The 19,708-nt window shown below is 32.9% G+C and overlaps 1 protein-coding gene across 1 annotated transcript; it reads right to left on the reverse strand.

The window, feature by feature from the left end:
• Positions 1 to 1,829: 1,829 nt before the first annotated feature.
• LOC138331587 (spermidine synthase-like) lies at positions 1,830 to 19,491 on the reverse strand. Its single transcript, XM_069279290.1, has 7 exons — positions 19,345 to 19,491; positions 15,259 to 15,348; positions 14,360 to 14,513; positions 11,993 to 12,076; positions 11,182 to 11,327; positions 8,304 to 8,426; positions 1,830 to 5,009 (listed from the first exon to the last, which is right to left on the reverse strand). The coding sequence occupies exons 1-7, from the start codon at positions 19,474 to 19,476 to the stop codon at positions 4,962 to 4,964; spliced, it is 777 nt and encodes a 258-aa protein (XP_069135391.1). The 5' UTR covers positions 19,477 to 19,491; the 3' UTR covers positions 1,830 to 4,961.
• Between the last annotated feature and the right edge of the window lie 217 nt (positions 19,492 to 19,708).

Genomic DNA, 19,708 nt, shown 5'->3' on the forward strand with positions numbered 1-19,708 from the left:
TGATTTATGCCTTTTCGTCGTCTTTTCGGGCGAAAAGACGAAAAAATTAACAAATTTAAATTTCGTCTTTTCGCGGCGAAAAGACGAAAAGTCAAATACGAAAAGACGAAAGTGAAGCACGCTAATTAGCGCCTTTTATTTTCGTCTTTTCGCCTTCAAAAATCTCGTCTTTTCGCCCCGAAAAGACGAAAATTAACAAACCTTAATTTCGCTTTTCGTCTTTTCTTTCGCCTTTTCGCCCCGAAAAAATACAAATTACAGATATACTTTACTTTGTCATCTATCATATACGACGAAGATTATAATGTAATTTCTAATGTACAATTATGATGAAGATCATGTCGTGTATGTAGTCAAAATGTCTTTTCAAATAATACACAGTACATTGTACCTACTGATTGACTGTTCTAATTAACTGTATTTGAGCAATTTCTTGGTACAAGTCCTTCCTTTAAACTCAAAGTCTTCACGAGTTGTCTTTCATAAATTATTTTGTTAACAAGTTTATACCGTGGTTCAAACGCTTTCAAATATTACCCGCCGACAACTTTTTTTTTAAAGTTATTGTAGGGGAGGCAACTCCTCTATGTGCTTGTTTAGCATCTTAAGTTCATTATGGTCCTAAATATACACGGCAATGTTTTGATAAGCGTAATTGCTAAAGAGGGCGATTAGAACACAAAAAAATAAGATATTAATGAATTTTAAAAAATGTATCAATCACGCTAAAGGATTTGCGGAATGATGAATCTGTTAGTGGCACGTGTCATATGCCACGTGTGAGAAATCTACATAACTGTTGTAAACAAACATGTTGACTTCTGTTTTAAAACTTCTAATCTTAGTTATTGATGAAGATACTTGTAATACTATCAATTTAATAAATCGATTGTTATCATAAACTTCTTTGATGCTTCCATATTGAACAATTAAGTCAATATTAAGATAAAAAGATTTCAAAATGACTTCCACACCGGACCGGAAGGCGAAAAGACGAAAAGACGAAAATTAAGGTTTGTTAATTTTCGTCTCTTTTCGGGGCGAAAAGACGAAAAGACGAAATTTAAGGTTTGTTAATTTTCGCCTTTAAGGTTTGTTAAATTTCGTCTTTTCGGGGCGAAAAGACGAAAAGACGAAAAGACGAAAATTAAGGTTTGTTAATTTTCGTCTTTTCGGGGCGAAAAGACGAAAATTAAGGTTTGTTAAATTTCGTCTTTTCGGGGCGAAAAGACGAAAAGACGAAAAGACGAGAATTTTGAAGGCGAAAAGACGAGACTCAAAATCGCTAATTAGCGTGTATCACTTTCGTCTTTACGTGTTTGACTTTTTGTTAACAAACCTTAATTTTCGTCTTTTCGTCTTTTCGCCCCGAAAAGACGAAAATAAACAAACCTTAATTTTCGTCTTTTCGTCTTTTCGCCCCGAAAAGACGAAATTTAACAAACCTTAATTTCGTCTTTTCGCCCCGAAAAGACGAAAAAATTAATCAAACACTTAAATTTCGAAGTCTTTTCGTCTTTTCGACCCGAAAAGACGTTTTAACAAACCTTAATTTTCGTCTTTTCGTCTTTTCGTCTTTTCGCCCCGAAAAGACGAAATTTAACAAACCTTAATTTTCGTCTTTTCGTCTTTTCGCCCCGAAAAGACGAAATTTAAAAAACCTTAATTTTCGTCTTTTCGTCTTTTCGTCTTTCGCCCCGAAAAGACGAAATTTAACAAACCTTAATTTTCGTCTTTTCGTCTTTTCGCCCCGAAAAGACGAAAATTAACAAACCTTAAATTTCTTTTTACACAACAATATATAATATAATACGTCTTTTGTCCTTAATTAATTAATATGTATATATATATTATTATACTAAGTCACTAACACAAATACACAATAACGTAGACAACCATCCAATTCGAGAATTGCTTTCTAAAACAAAAACAATTCTTGATGAATAAACCATCGACTGACCAATAATCAAAATTGTTTTATAAAAGAAAATCATGAACACATTTATAGCAGACGGAGTCAAATGTATACCTGCATGTAAATCTTTAAGTTAGCAAATCTACTTTGCTTACTGGTATTCCACAATCGTCATATAAATGCAAATAAGTGATACACTAAAGCAAGAACTTTATTTATTAGCTGTAAACCAATCTATTCTTTCACCATGATTTATTTTCACATTTTTAGACTTTACATCAACATTTTCACAACGATTTATTTGAAATATTCTTGTGACAATGTATTCACAAATTCTAATCAGCTGCTTAACACGTTGAAATAAAAAAGTTTTTTTTTCTCTCCTTGAGTCTATATTGAATTATCATCTCAAAAAACATTAAATTAAAGGCATTAAAAGACATTTAAAACCATGCAACATAAGATTAAAGGGAGAACATTTTGCAATGGTAACGTAAAACAAGTGAAATAGTGGATTTTATAGGCATAAAATGTTTAAACATATAGAAATTATGCATAACATTTATGATAGCGATAACAAAACTGAAAATTATCTTTTATTATGGTAAAAGAACAATCATTGGGAATGACAAGAAAAATAGTAAAAAAAAATATCAACAACAATATCATAGAAAGAAGGCTCAAACCTCGATCACCGAACCAACTTAGAAGTTGTGTATAATTTACACTTCTGAATATAATTATGCAGCTATTAATTCATTCCCCATGAAGACACATTTAGGCTCTTCTAAATCAAAGACTAGACTAGTCCATTATGAAATTTCAGGGGTGAATGAAAATAAAATGCAGAAGTGACAAATTAATATTGTAGTTCTCATAATATTTCTTTTTTAATTGCTTTATCTATTTTTGAAATAGAAACAACAATCTTATCTAAAATTTCAACAAAATTAATATAATTTTTCATTCTTAAACCAATATGATTCACTATTGATAATTATAAATCAACAATAAAAACTCACATGATTTGAAAATTTTAACGGATAATCAATTAACATGTTCAAATAAAAAAGATGAAAATTTAATGAGCATAATATATATAACAATATCAACTAATAGATTCCAATTAAAATTGAACATAGGAATGAAATTAACAATGTTTAATTAAAACTTCCACATTCATTACATGACTGAATGTAATGCAGATATCAAAACCATTGAAAAGTTACTAAAGGTAAACATTATGCCACAAAAATTTGATTCAAAGTCAATTACATTTGTAACTATACAGTTTCCATGATTTTGCAATAAAATATAGCACTTGTATTTATAGAATTTTAGCATTGTTACTTATTACTGTAAAAGTGGAAATGTTAGCGATGTGGAAATTTCGCATACATGTATTTCATTTCGCAATCATTAAATCTCCGTGAATAATATCTACATGGGAAAATATATACGCTTGAAAATATTGACTCGTGAATATTTTCACTAGGTATAAACTGATAATAAAATCCAAGACACCAACTCTTGTCTTGTAGTTCAGATATATTCATCACTACACTCAAGTTGTCAGTGTTATGTAACGTTATCATGATCGTTGTCCGAAGTATAAATACTTGTAATAAGATACATAGATGAGTATGTTATGACAATAGCACATTACTGGCACCCTATAATAAAAAACATCCTGTGAACAGGTATTCAGCCATGCTGCTTTCAAAAGCATGTCAGCTTTCAAGTGTCACTCTAATGTAACAATATCATAGTCAGTCAAGTAGGTACATGTGTATGTACATGTAGTCTTACGATTATTCTGAATTACAGAAGAAAAGATTTTGAGTTGTGTGACTTTTTATTATATAGAATGAAACATTTAACATGAATAAATACCGACTATAGTACTGTAAAAATTGTTTTATGGTAGGTTTAACAGCGTGAAAATTTCCACACCACGGATAATTTGGGAGTTGGCTTATCGGAAATTTCCAAACACGAAAATATTCATTTTTACAGTAAATAAAATAATGTATAGCAGTTAAATTTTGCTGGTAGGTTTATTTCCAGTGTATTCGCCTTTTCAATCCATGAATTGATTGGCATATCTAAGAACAATAGCTCACAGAATTAGTGAACCTCAAAATTCAATGTTTTTTACTATGCTCCATATAGAAAACCACAAAATATGGATCAATATGGATCCCACCAATTTTAAACAATATACATTATCTCCATGTATCAAAAATGTGATGAATTTCCATTATGTGTTTCTCAGTTTTTTATTCTAGTTACCAGGATATATAAATGATCTTAAACAAAAATATTTCATAAATGTTTCTAATTCATTGTTTAAGGAATAAAAACAAAGTCTCTAAACTTATATAAAATAGGCCCCTCCCCTATTAAAAGTTACTAAAGATTAATTCTTTTAAAAAAACGTAGACTTAGATCATTTTCTATTACTTATTTTGCAAATATATTTGTGGCTCCCTCTGAGCGATAATTTGAGAAAGCTTACTATATTTTCATAATTTGGTTACTAGCACCCTCCCCCCTTCTCAAAGGACCCAAAGTCCTCTGTATGGGCATTCATTAAGTGGAAAATAATACATCTGTTTGACATATAGTACACATTTCTCAGCTACATTTTTGTAGCTTATACCTTTTACTCAATCATCTAAAAGTATGGAAAATTTCTCTCAGAGTGTTATGAGACCCTGTCACATGTTGGTTATCAACGATGGAAATAAACAATGTTATTTTTATAGCTTATTGATATGTCTAAAAATGGAGTAAGTATCAACATTAATAGGAAACAGAATTATGTATAACCAATAAAAAGTTTCAAACAAAATATGTGTATAATAATGAATACATTATTCTATGTAAAAAAAATTGACGGCGGAAAAATAAAGGCAGCACTTAGTAGAGACATTAATGGAATATTATGATCAAGATAAAATAACAGCAAATGATAATCTGGCTTATAAATGTGAACATCAATAAAATATATACAGATGACAAATACTGTCTACTTCACTGGACCTCATGTGTCTACTGTTTGGCCATTGGTGCCCTGTGCTGGCTCAAGTGCCTGAAAAAACCCAAAGGAATATGTTAAATATAAGTCAAACATATATTGTTATGTGGAAATTTACATGAGGGCGAAATTTACACTACCGGTAATTTAGCAAATGACATTTGAGCGACAAAATTTTCCCCACATTTGTTTTTTTTTATATGGTTACATACATGAAAAGGTTGATTAACTAGACAGCATATTAATCGTGTAAATATTACAAGCAGATATGTTATTTACACTTGCTGATTGCGAACTAAAATACTTGTGAAAATATCCATTTAATCTAAAGTAAGTGAATTGAAGCCTAAAAAAAAGGGGAGGGGCACTTATTTGGTCCAATACGGTATATACAGTGGAACTTCCCTTAACCGATTATGGTCAGTGCATAAAATTTAGGCCGGTTTAGAGAGGGTTCTGTTTGGAGAAGTGAACTAAATATCCATCATTACGATCCATATTTTATTGATCGGAAGTCATTTTCTACACTACACTGTACTGCCTAGTGTTCGTTATATTAACCGACCGATATTAATTGTTTATGTAAATGTCATCACAGGTACGTGTGTATTTCACTGTCAGTTGATCAGACCTCAATGTAAACTAGCGATGTGGCCGGTTTTCAGAAGTGTGTTTTAGTTACATTTGACTATACCAATCTCAAATTTGGTCCGGTATTTGGAATTGGGAGAGATTGGTTTTGGGAAGTTTTATTCACTATTAATAAAGAGGAATTCATTCTGTACATGACATCCATGTTCGGTTTCTAGAGGCGATCGGTTTTGAGAAGGTTCAGTTTCGGGAAGTTGCACTGTACAATATATTACAGTCAAACCTGCAATAGCGGACACCTCTATATAGCGAACACCTGTCCATAACGGACAGTGCTAGGAATCCCCAAGAAAAATCACTATATAAATATTGTCATGTATATAGCGGACACCTCCTCAAAGCGGACAGCGGACACTAAGTTTAGTCTGTAAGTCGGTAAAATTTCCATATAACGGACACAAATAAATTTTCCGAACGTCGGTACATTCACTTGAAAAAAACAAGCTTTCAGTAGAAGTTAGATTACATAAATATACAGAATAGTGGACACAAAAAGACATGGTATTTGAATGAAAATCACTATGTGAATTGAATGTGTAAAGCGGACACTTTCTATGAAGAAAGCTAACACTTAAATTAAACCTGAAGACAGTAAATATTCTATAATACAAACAGCGAACATCTTATTTTGAACCTGTCCATCAAAGCCATATATATCGGCAATGTTCTTCTGTGTTAGTCATTTAGAGTTATTTCCCTTACGTCACCTTTCATAACACTCTGGGGTTTGCATTATATCTGTGTTGGAATACATCTTTGGGACTCGTTGGGTGTGAACCATTGTTTGTATAGCGACTTTTTGATGTCAGCCAGTTCACGACTACATGTGTTTACATTTGTTTTGTCTGAAATAACAGAGACTCACGAAAGCCTGGACACTTTACTCGGCTCATCAACAATGTGTTTAGAACAATAACATGTACGGACCAATGAGTGGCGAAAAGATGGAATCTTCCAAGATATTGTCAACCCCAAATGGAAATTTTTGAACGAGCCCAAACATTGATTTCCTCATTTTGTGCCACTTTTTATTTGGGATTTTACAAAAACAGACGATATAATGAATTGTTCATAACCTTCACGAAAGAGTTGTTTTATTTATCTGAAGATGTTAACAAATTATTTGTCCTGAATAACCTTGCTCCTTTAAAAAATAATTACTGTTTTTTCCCTAATGAGGACGCCGGGCGCAGGTAAATGGCATAGGGGGGGGGGGACGCCGTTATTTGAAACCATTTTTAGATGTTTTTTTCTGAAATAGACTATAGTCATCTTGCTTTTAGTTTCGTATTTTTCTGAAACTTACTATAACTAACTTACGTTTTGAAGCCAAGTAAGTATTGAAATTACATAATTATGAAGAAATGTATGCACCAGAAGTATTAAACATTGGTTAATTATGTCTGTTTCACAGAATTTTGGCATTTCATGCTAGCCTGTTTGTTTACCATGCGTACACAAAATGGCAGACATTGCTTTCGATCGCTACTTTCGTTTTCTGGCAGATGGCAAATACCGACAAGAGCACACAATAAAATGCTTTGAAATGATAACAATCCTGTTATTTAGGAACCTTTATCATAGATATATAGTAAGTATTCATGAAACCTGTATAGACATCACTAAAATGTTGTTGCCAGTTAGTCTTCATCCATACACATGTGTGGGACATTCAAGTGACACGTTTTGTTTTGAACATGGCATTCTCGCTGTTCCTATGTGTAAACACTTGGCAAAGATGTCCTAAGTTGCCCAATGCAATAAATTTATAGCTGCTTGGATATCTGTTAAGCATCAGATTGATGTGAAACAGTATTTTATTAGTGTCTGCAAAGACAAATCGTCACAATCTGGCACAAATATTGTATGTAATCAGTTGATTTTTTTCAGCGAAAAACGTAGGGGCGCCCTTATTAGAGGAGGCTCTCTAATAGGAAAAATACAGTATGTTACTTCTCATATATATCAAAATGAACCAAATGAAAAGAAAATGAGACAAATACATGTATTTGTGTATGAAAAGATTGCTTAGGTTGAACCGCTCAGGGGACATAACTCGTCAAAAAACTGACCTCTATATAAAGGACACCTCTCTATAAAGGACATTTTAGCCTTGTCCCCTGGGTGTCCTTTATACACAGGTTTGACTGTATGTGATAATAAATATAAGTATATTAAACCTATGCTGTAAAATGAATTTACTCTATAACCAATGTTTGCCATGTCTTTGTCCAATGTCTTACACATGCGAATACAAATGTACATAACATTCAAAATGGCAATCAGACGCAGACCAATTTCATAAAGTAAATATGCTTTTAAACATAGCATGTTAACAAGGATTTCATCGTTTGTATTTAGATTAGCAGTAGGTTTTTAATTCACAAAATGACTCCCCTTTCAAGCAGAAAATTCACAAGTATCTCCCCTTCGACCTCCACATACAAGCCCATATAGTTGTCTCCAGTAGTATTCAAAGATTTAATATGGCCATTATCCTTAATAAGGATTGACTGGCTGGACCTAGTTAATCGATTTTTAATTAATGACAGACCTGGTGACGTCACATGTTTTTCGGACGAGCCTTAGAAAATCCCTCACAGGCCTGTATCAAAATCTTCAGGTTCGTCAGGATTAATACTTGAAATAGAAAACGGCCCAGGATAATTCATCCTTCTATAAAATAAATTAGCTTACCTTTTTAACAAACTGTGGTAAAACAAAAGCTGCCCGATGAATGGCTGTGTTGTAGTAACGAAGATCCATCTGACTGATTTCTTCATCTGTATAACACCTTACTGGCTCCTCAAATACAACGTCCTACAAAATACAAGTGCATGACACACAAAGATCAAAAACACCTTTCTGTATGAAGTATTAATCAAGAGTTACTTCCCTTAGTTGAACTCCGTCATTTATGATTACTAACGTAAAGTAAACAAGAGGCCCAGAGGGCCTGTATCGCTCACCTGGTTTTTTTTTTAGTAATTATCACAAGACTCTGACAATCAGAAAAATAAGCAAAATTGACTCCCAAAGTTTAATTTTGAATCACAACCATACAATAATGCTATTGATACCATACAAATATGCTATCCAATACATAGGTTCAGAGACAAAGAAATTTATATGAAAGTAGTAGCCTAATTTACCTTTTTGACCTCGCATCTATTGCCGTCTAAGGCCCCTGGGGTCAGCCCTATCATTTGTACAATTTCAAATCCCAACCCTATAAGGATGCTACCATTGCATTATAAGTGCTCTTCCATTCTTAGTTGCAGAGAAGAAGTCGTTTATATGGAAATAGCTAAATTAACCCCTTTTGACCCCACCCTTCAGGCCCCCGGGGGGTCAGCCCCATCATTTGCACAATTTTGAATCCAAACCCTATAAGGATGTAACCATTGCATTATGAGCGTAATCCCATGTTAAGTTGCAGAGAAAAAGTCATTTATATGGAAATTGACCACTTTTGACCCCGCCCCTCAGGCCCCCGGGGGTCAGCCCCATCATTTGTACAATTTTGAATCCCCACCCTATAAGGATACTACCATTGCATTATGAGTGCTATCTCTTGCTTAGTTTCAGAGAAGAAGTCGTTTTATGGAAATAGCCAAATTGACCCCATTTGACCCCGCCCCTCAGGCCCCCGGGGGGTCAGCCCCATCATTTGTACAATTTTGAATCCCCACCCTATAAGGATGCTACCATTGCATTATGGGTGCTATCCCATGCTTGGTTTCAGAGAAGAAGTCGTTTATATGGAAATAGCCAAATTGACCCCTTTTGGCCCCGCCCCTCAGGCCCCCAGGGGATCAGCCCCATCATTTGTACAATTTTCAGTTAGTAGCCCATAAGGATGCTACCAGTCAAATTTTGTTGAAATCCGACCAGCGGTTATGGAGAAGAAGTCGATTGTTGACGGACGCCGGACGCTGCGGTATCCCATAAGCTCACCTCCGTCCTTATGGACCAGGTAAAGTAAAAAAGGATATCTGTTTGATCTATCAGAGTTACTTCCGTTGTTTTACTCTGGGATTTTGAAGGAAATTTACGATATGATGGATCAGAATGCATTTCAATAGGAATTAAACACCTTTTGCATATTTTTATTTAAGGCTTAAACTGTCTTTCTATGGCATCTATATATATATGTTCTATATACATGTAGATGGCAGAGCTTTGCAGACGATCTTTATAATGCGTGCTAGCGCATTTTGAGATGATTGACTGCAAAGCTCTGGCATTTATATAGACCATACATGCCATAGGGAGATAGTTTAATACTTATAATTACATTATTAACTCATGTTGGAGTCTTTACATTGTTTAAGTTAGACCAAGAAAACCATTTATCAAGGACAATTAATCCACAGGATGGAACAGATATTTTGATGGTGATCAGTTGAAGTTACCATGTCAACATTAGTGATGTCATAATGGTCATTTTTTGGGTGTCAGTTATGCCACCATAGACATCACTTTGCCTTGGTTAGTTTATATTGCAGAAGTTGCAATTGAATGTAACTATTTTGTAATAATCTTTTTGTTTATCAATTTTTCATAAAGATGAATTCACTACCGTAATCAACACTACAAAATCTATTTTATCTTACACTAACATTAATTCATTACTGTAATCAACACACTACAAAATCTATTTTATCTTACACTAACATTAATTCATTACTGTAATCAACACTACAAAACCTATTTTATCTTACACTAACATTAATTCACTACCGTAATCAACACTACAAAATCTATTTTATCTTACACTAACATTAATTCATTACTGTAACCAACACTACAAAATCTATTTTATCTTACACTAACATTAATTCATTACTGTAACCAACACTACAAAATCCATTTTATCTTACACTAACATTAATTCATTACTGTAACCAACACTACAAAATCTATTTTATCTTACACTAACATTAATTCATTACTGTAACCAACACTACAAAATCTATTTTATCTTACACTAACATTAATTCATTACTGTAACCAACACTACAAAATCTATTTTATCTTACACTAACATTAATTCACTACCGTAATCAACACTACAAAATCTATTTTATCTTACACCAACATTAATTCATTACTGTAACCAACACTACAAAATCTATTTTATCTTACACTAACATTAATTCATTACTGTAACCAACACTACAAAATCTATTTTATCTTACACTAACATTAATTCATTATTCAACACTACAAAATCTATTTTATTCTACACTAACATTAATTCATTACTATATTCAACACTACAAAGTCTATTTTATCTTACACTAACATTAATTCATTATTCAACACTACAAAATCTATTTTATCTTACACTAACATTAATTCATTACTATATTCAACACTACAAAATCTATTTTATCTTACACTAACATTAATTCATTATTCAACACTACAAAATCTATTTTATTATACACTAACATTACTTTCAATTGTTTCATGTTACCTACATGATGCATATCCCTTTTAATCATTGAAAAATTACTATTTTTGAGTAATTTTATACTGTATATCCCCACTATGATTGGTAAAAACTTACAGGGCTTGTGCTACACATGACAAATCCAATATGGCCGCCCGTATAACTTGGCATCATGGTGTAGGCAAACCCAACCCGAGGAAACGCCGTGCGGGCCATGGCTAAAAACCCTGTAATAAACTCCAGGTCGAAGTAGAAGCTCTCACCTGTAAATTATAAATCACTTTTATTACTTACTGTAATCAAATTTCTTGGCAAATTTTCTTGTCCAATGACTTGTTCATGGTGATCTATACTTGTTCATGGCGATCCATTTTTACAATTTTCAGGTAAAACAGTCTATAATTGCACTTGTTAGTTATATATAGTCTTTGTCACAGCGATTTATTTAAGTAATCTGCCTCATGACAACTTGGCACATGTAAGGACATATAAATGGTCAGTTCACACTTCAGACAAAACAAATTCTGTATTTTATAGTAATATTTGATTACTTATAATTCTGATAATGACTGTCTTTAATTTGAGTTTTTGTCAGGTTTTTTTCTTCTGAAATCTTAAAACACAAATTTGTATGGCTATAACCATGTATTTTTAAAATTTGATTTTGTTGATTGATTTAACAGTCTAGGTCAGTTAAGTATATTCCAGGTTCATGAGGTGTGGGACAACCAGTGTACTATCTGATAACTGCACAAATATGGGGTTCAAACTCGCAACTTGAAGGTGGAGGGCTTGTGGTAATATATATTTCGATATCACAACCACTCGGCCAGTATTGCTATCCCTTAACCATGGATACCATCATTAATTAAGACTTTAATTATTAATTAGATTAACCTGATCTTGTTACTCATATATTTAGGCTTACCTTGAGAACAGACAATACCTCCTGGGGCCAGGGCAGTTTTCATACTGTTGTAGTAATCTGTTTCAAACAGTCCTTTAGCAACACCTATGTAAGAAAACAACATTTCGCATATAACTTCTAACGGCTGTATCCCGGAACGCCTACATTTTTAAAAACATCTACCAGCAAGTATGTTGTTATAACAATTATAGTCTGTATCATAAAGGTAACTTTACCTGTGTGTGATCTACCTGGATTTTTTACCTGGACATATATACTATGTTTTGCATTATGGGCAAAAGGTCGTTAGATGGATTTTGGTAATTGTATCTAGAGGTATACGTATATATATTTTTTGCAAAGACGAACGAAAAAAAACAAATGAAAATAAGATATTTATCACCGATTTTTTTGGTCACACATAACAGCATTATATATATATTTTTATGACAATATTTCTCTATCAATTTCGAATGAATTTCTTATATTATGGAATCTAATAAAACTTAATAACATAAGACCTTAGAGACAAACATCATAATGTTAGTACGTATAACATCCATTCTTTACAATATTTTTAGAGAAAAAAATAGATTTTGGGCTTTTGTAGCAAATAAAAGATGAAACAAGTGTTCCCCTTGTCCAACCACAGATGCATAGAACAGTGTAGGTTATACGTCAATATACGATTATTCAAAGCAGTTGTAACAAATCTCGAATATTAACGGACGGATTCCCTCCTACATGCGTTCAATTTCAATTTTTCGGCTAACCTATTTCATACTATGCATTTTACCTGGATTATGAGCTTGAGTTGATACCAAATTTATGAAGACAAACCGAAGTTATATCAGGAGAGCAGTGAAATTATTTGCAACTTATAAAATATAAAATTATTGAGTCAATCAGAAACATAAATTAAATACATGCACATGTACATACATGTAATATTTTACTGAGAATATACAGGCACTTAAGTTATATCTTTATAAGATAAATATAAGTTTTGTTTAATGACGCGCTCTATGTTTTCTATATTTAGCATATCAAATAATTGACAAAGTTTCGAGTTTCTGTTTTTAAGTAACTTATATATATCATAAAAGGGCACAAACCATACATATAGTCCTTAATTAAGTTCATAAGTTATACAATCCATGACAAAATATACGGATTTTTATGAAATGTCTACTTTCTGATCAAATAGACGGCAAATACATTCACAAGGAAAACTAACATTAATTTTGTAAAAAAAAAAAGATAAGAAAATAAAAATGATGTGAAACCTATGGCAGCGACTAATTATATAAGGGAATTAGCAAAATAGCATCTATCATGTAATCAGCAAAAATAGGTATGACAAACCTTGAAATCGAACGCATACAACATGATATTTCCTACTTACATGCATATTTTTGTAAGTTTCACTTCTTTCCAAATCATCATTTACAAATTGGTATGGAATAAGAAGTGGCTTAGAGAGTTTTATAGGTGATATTTCATTCAATGGTGTACATATCGCAGGTTTAATTCTTGAGAATATGATGTAACAAATCACATATTTTCACTAAGAAGATTATGATGCCGTAAAAATGTGCATTTTACAACACACTTTTGTAGGAAATTTTCAACATGTTTTTTTTTCATTAATGTATTAATCATAATAAATGTTTTATAATATGATATTTCATCACGAGGACTATTCTATAATGTACATGTAATATTGATGAATTATCTAGTAAACTACTATATTTTTTACTATAATTTCTAGTAAACTACTAGACTACTATTATTCTACATGCACGCATAGGTAAACTCCAGGTAAGTAGACGAAGTACATGTATCAGAAACTTGTATGAAACAGACTATAATTACACTTTCTTTGATCTTCTTACCTATTGTTATAGAATGTAGGCGTAGCGGGAACACACACCCTTCTAACACACATCTATATTACATTTTGCCACAGCGACTCCCATTACTCTAATGATAATCGTGATCTGCATTATGAGCCAATAAATGCAGTCAGACTTGGTGTAGTAATGATGCATGATGCGAGTCTTGCTTACTGACACCATGTTAGTCCGTACAGGAAAGTTGACATTGTAGTTGAATTTGGTTATGATTTATGAAACTATGAAAATCTTTTAAATGTCTGGATAATTGAAAGTAACGGGCGCTATTCTATTTATCTACCTCCCAGATTGCATTTATATCTCCAATAAATGCAATCTAACAATCCTTTAATTGTTAAATAACACCGCAGGTGTTGGGCTTTACATGTAATAATTATATGTAGGCAATTATTAGTCACACATGGCCACCAGTAGATTATGGTAACAAATTTCTTAAATCATACATTGTATACATAATCAACCTTATACTGACCTATCGGGTCTGGGGCGTCAGTGATGATCACATCAAACTCTCCTTTGTTTTGTTTCATGAACTGTACGCCGTCACCAATGAACACTTTCAGCCGTGGGTCACCAAAAGACTTGGACATCTCCGTCAGGTATTTCTTACTCACTTCTACAACTTCCTGGAACAAAAATTTACACTTGTGAAATTTTACTTTCTAGATATCAAATGAGCAGATTATGGATTGAAAGATACATATCATTTCTGATAATATTCTTTCTCAATTCATCATTTTATCTAAATAAGAAGATGAATCAAACAATAGGCAGTGCCTATATTAGTTCTCTATTCTGATAATTTAATTACTTTTAACATACTGCACAGTAGTTAATACTTCAATGCATTAAAATATTAATACAAATGCAGAAAACTGTTAAGACATGATTCATTAGGATGGAAGAATAAATACATTTTAGCACAAATTAATGTTTCCATACCGGAAGTATATAAGCTGAACATTAATTAACACTTCAACTACAGTACAAAAAGTGCTAAAATATATTATACTACCATTTAAATAAGTACACCTACAGTATCTAAATTTAAAATGTGTTATCATTTCATTAATTAAAGTGACGATCTTGCTCTGATTTTTTTTTTATTGTGGTTGTGACATTCATCACCACTGTATACTTTTTTTATATCATATAATTAAAGCCACACTATACGTAACTATCAACAAAAATTCAAGTTAAATTCGACTCCGATGTTGTTAGTATTTGTAGATGTGTATCTCTGCATGACTTACAACAGGATTTTTTTTCAACATTCTTCTAAATCATGAAAAAAATAAGAAAGGTACGGATATTGGGCTTTTAAGTTGTTATTGGGGTACAAACCACATCCTACATTACATGTATTTATACCTCATCAATCTCACAGAGAACCACACTTTGGACGTTGTGTTTCAGGACCTCACGAACAACACCCCCATCGCCTCCTCCAACAACCAACACCTGTAGCAGTCAATGTTTTTTATTACATTAAACATTACTTATTATCCAAAAGGAAATAAGGATTAGACACAAGTTTGAACAACTTACAAACTACAGATTGATCTCCTCACACAATTACATAGACAACAGTATAGACTGGAAACCCACATGCACATCAAAACTAAGTGAACTTACATTAATGCATACACAAAACATATCATAGGTCAATATTGTATGAAAACATTTCAAAATTTTCTGCTGTATCTTATAAAAATAAGCACTTTGTTTAAAACATCACAGTTTAAGTCCAAAGACATATCTTCATCTCTCTGATCAATAACAATTAAAGAGATATAGGTACAGGTATATCTTGATGAATAAAAGGATAAAAAACTCTTACAAGTAAAATAAAAATTCAAAATCAATATTGATAAGTATTGTAGACTGTAGGACGGTAGGACTGTGACGTTTCATCATTAAACAGATTCAAATGCAGGTCAGAAGACGTCGTACAAATGTCCAAACAAGACTTGCAGTGCAGACGACATCCAGACAAATATACTACATCCTCCCAACCACCATCACAGGAAATTATGTGTAAATACACGTACAGGTTTGGGTTTTATTAGTTTAACGTCCTATAACAGCCAAGGTCATGTAAGGACGTGCTAGGTTTGTTGGTGGAGGAAGCCTTAGTAACGGGAAAAAAACCAATGACCAGCGGTCAGTACCCGGCAACTGCCCCACTTGCATGTCAGGGATTTGAAAATCATTACCCAGAGGTGGAGGGCTTAATTGTGGGAATATTTTGTATGTCTAGGCATCCTAACCACTGGGCCATCGTGACCCCGGCACATTTTGCAGGTGTATCATCCTTGCAGAAATCACTACAATATGGCATAATGTGTACTTGTACATGTACTTGGTCAATAAGAAAAAATCCAAACCAGATATTGTATTTTTCATAATCATGCATACACTTGTTTTGATTAGCCTCATGCATGCATATATTCAAAAAGATGCACCAGAAACCACTGATGCATCACATGGGTGTGGAATTCACATATATATACATCAAGTATATTTCAACCAGTACAAGATAGACTTTGAGTACTTTCACATAAATGTCTTTTGTGTTCTGCTATTTTAAATCATTATTTCGGAACATTATGGCATATTTTATGTTGCTTGGTGAATATACACAACAGATGTTGCAAAGTGTATGGTCATTAAATTAAAGAGCAACAGGAGGTGGTTTGGCTCCAGTATGGTATCTTAATGTTTCTACAACAGTATGCAATGAAAACAGCTGTTTTGAGTAAATTTTATTTTAAAGGCCCATTACCTTTCCAAAACGGCTTTTAATTTTTTAAATGGGAATGTAAAACGAGATCGATAATTTTGTAGAGTCGCAAGAGTTATTAACTCATCTTTACTACTACACTCATCATCATCTTCAGAAAAATTTGATTAAAATAATAGAATGTTAATTTTCATAATGCGGGTCGTTTATGTTTCCCGACAATGTCCCAAATACCGCGCGGTAGTTGAGTATCATTGCGCCAGACGACAAAACAGCGAAATGACTCTCCACTGTTATCATATATTTCGGAGAAAATCTTCCATATGTTTGGTCTTGTTAACTCATCTTAGGCCATGGATCGGCATTTTCTTTTGTTATTAATGTTTTAAGAAACCTTTAAAGCTGACAATGCAAGTTAAAATTATTAACATGATTTTTTTAAAATAAGTATACTTGTTTTCCAAGAATCGTTTATGAGACATTCCCCGGTTGAGGACAGCCATTTTTGTTTTACATTCCGACGACTCACCGACCCCTATATAAAGCGCGTGAATCGACACACGTGCGCTCATTCATGTACCTATACACCTAGCAGTCCACAGGTTATGTCACCTACAAATAGGTAAACAAAACCCTCACCTGTAAAACTATATGGGACTTTTTTTAGCAAGAAAACATGTCAACTCCTCTAAGTTGTCATTTAGATGTTTCTCAAAATAAAATTCCAACGCAAGTGAATAGAAATCCAAAAATAATCCATCCACATATCTCCACGTATATCATCGTACCCGACGCACTCAACTGACCATATACACGTGACTACGTACCTGACCCGAACGAGCGACAACTATCAAGGACACACACGTGTCGTTGTACATGTACGTGTAAAACTTCGTGTATATTGAAGTGTTTTATTATTTCGTATTGGACATATGTTGGGATATAGCTGACAACACATTCATCTATTACTTCAATGAAATATTGTCAGGTGAGTGCAGTGTTTATTTTCAATTTGACATTGTTATTTGCAATATCGGGGCATGTGTATCTGAGACAAAATATGTTTAGAATGATACTCGTGTGTCAAGTGTCCCGTGCTTTATATAGGGGGTTGGCCAGTGAAGGTTACTAAGCAGAGCAAAAGAAAAATGGCTGCCACTTCCTTAGATACCACACTGTCATAACTAGGGGATGTCTCAGAAACAATTTTTGAAAAAAAAAAATTTCGTTAATATTTTTTTTTAATTTCAACTGCATGTTTTTAACTTGCATTGTCAGCTTTTAATTTTGCTTCGGAAAGGTAGTGGGCCTTTAAATCATGAACACAGTAATCTAAAAATAATTTAACATTTTTGAAATAAAAGGGCCACTACCTTTCCCAAATGGCTTTTGATTTTTTAAATGGGAATGGAAAACAAGATTGATAATTTTGTAGACTAGCTTGCAAAAGTTATTAGCTTTTTACCATTAATACTACTTGACAGCGAGACACATATCATCACCTAATTCTGAACAATTTATTTAAATAAATTCAAAGTTAATTTTCATAAAGCAGGTTGCCTGATGTTTCCCTCCATCATCCTAGCTAGCTACCATGTGTTAGTTGACTATCACAGCGCCACATGGTTAAACAGCAAAATCAATCTTCACTGTTACATGTAACATAGATTATGCAGGCAATCTTGCATTTGTTTTATTTGGCGTTGTAACCTAGGTTGATATATTTACATGTATTTTCTTTGTTATTGTTGTTTTTAAGACTTTTTTTCAGAATGGGTGGGCCTTTAAAAGACTTTTAAAGCAAATAGACTTTCACCATATTTATTAAGACTTGTGTGAGAACATCAGCTTGCTACATGTAAAATCCCAAGCAATAGAAGAAGAACCCCCTCCTCATTTTCCTTACATTTGTATGTGTTTTTGGTCAATTATCAATTCAGAAACATGTGATATGTATCATTTAACACATTATACTTTAACAACTGATGACTTTATTCGCATACTCAACAATTCTGTAGGGCATGTACCATTTGAAATAGGAAAATATTACATTTTTTTCATTGAAATATGTATATTCTAATACAATATTTCCTTGAATTGGGAAAATATTCCATTGAAGTTGGGTAAATGTATACAGCAGTATTATGCTAAGAGAAGGGGCAGTTCATGGTTTTTCTGTGAGTACTCTGGCTTTACCGTCAAAACCTAGTACATCCTTTATTATATTTACCCTGGCTGTTAATGAGATATTACACCAACCAAACCATACCCAAAATATTATAATAGTACTACAAATGTTCATGTATGTACATTAAGACATCTAGACGAAAGTCAGTCAGCACTACCATAAATATACAAGGTAGCACAATAGTAGTCAGTTCAGTGAACACACAGTTATAACAAACCTCTGGGAACCAGCCAAATTACTTTGTTATAAGCATAAGAGTTTATTATACTGTTAACCAACTTTCATTGGCATACCATTTACTTTTGACAGTGAAAGTTTATCTTCGTGATTTAATATCTAAAAATCTATATTGCAAACATGTTTTGAAATGGAAATCGCGATATTTAGTAGCCGCAAAAGAAAGCTAGTTTACAGTATTCATACACATATTATAAACATAACATAGGAAACATGACATCACAGGGATTACACATTACTAAGTTATAACCATAAATTAATAGTATTACACATTTCGCTGTGGACTTACCTTTTTAGGGTTGGAATGACAGTTGAGAGGAAGATGTGCAATCATTTCCTGATAGGCAAATTCATCCCTCTCGGAACACTGGACAATACCGTCTAGTACCAAAACATTCCCAAAGGATTTACTGAAAAACATGGACAACACTGTCTAGTACAAAAACATTCCCAAAGGATTTACTGAAAAACATGGACAATACTGTCTAGTACAAAAACATTCCCAAAGGATTTACTGAAAAAACATGGACAATATTGTCTAGTACAAAAAACATTCCCAAAGGATTTACTGAAAAACATGGACAATACCGTCTAGTACCAAAATATTCCCAAAGGATTTACTGAAAAACATTCCTTAAACGTTCATGTATGCA

Source organism: Argopecten irradians, chromosome 9, assembly GCF_041381155.1.
Source record: "Argopecten irradians isolate NY chromosome 9, Ai_NY, whole genome shotgun sequence".
In the NCBI taxonomy this organism is placed as follows: Eukaryota; Metazoa; Mollusca; class Bivalvia; order Pectinida; family Pectinidae; genus Argopecten; species Argopecten irradians.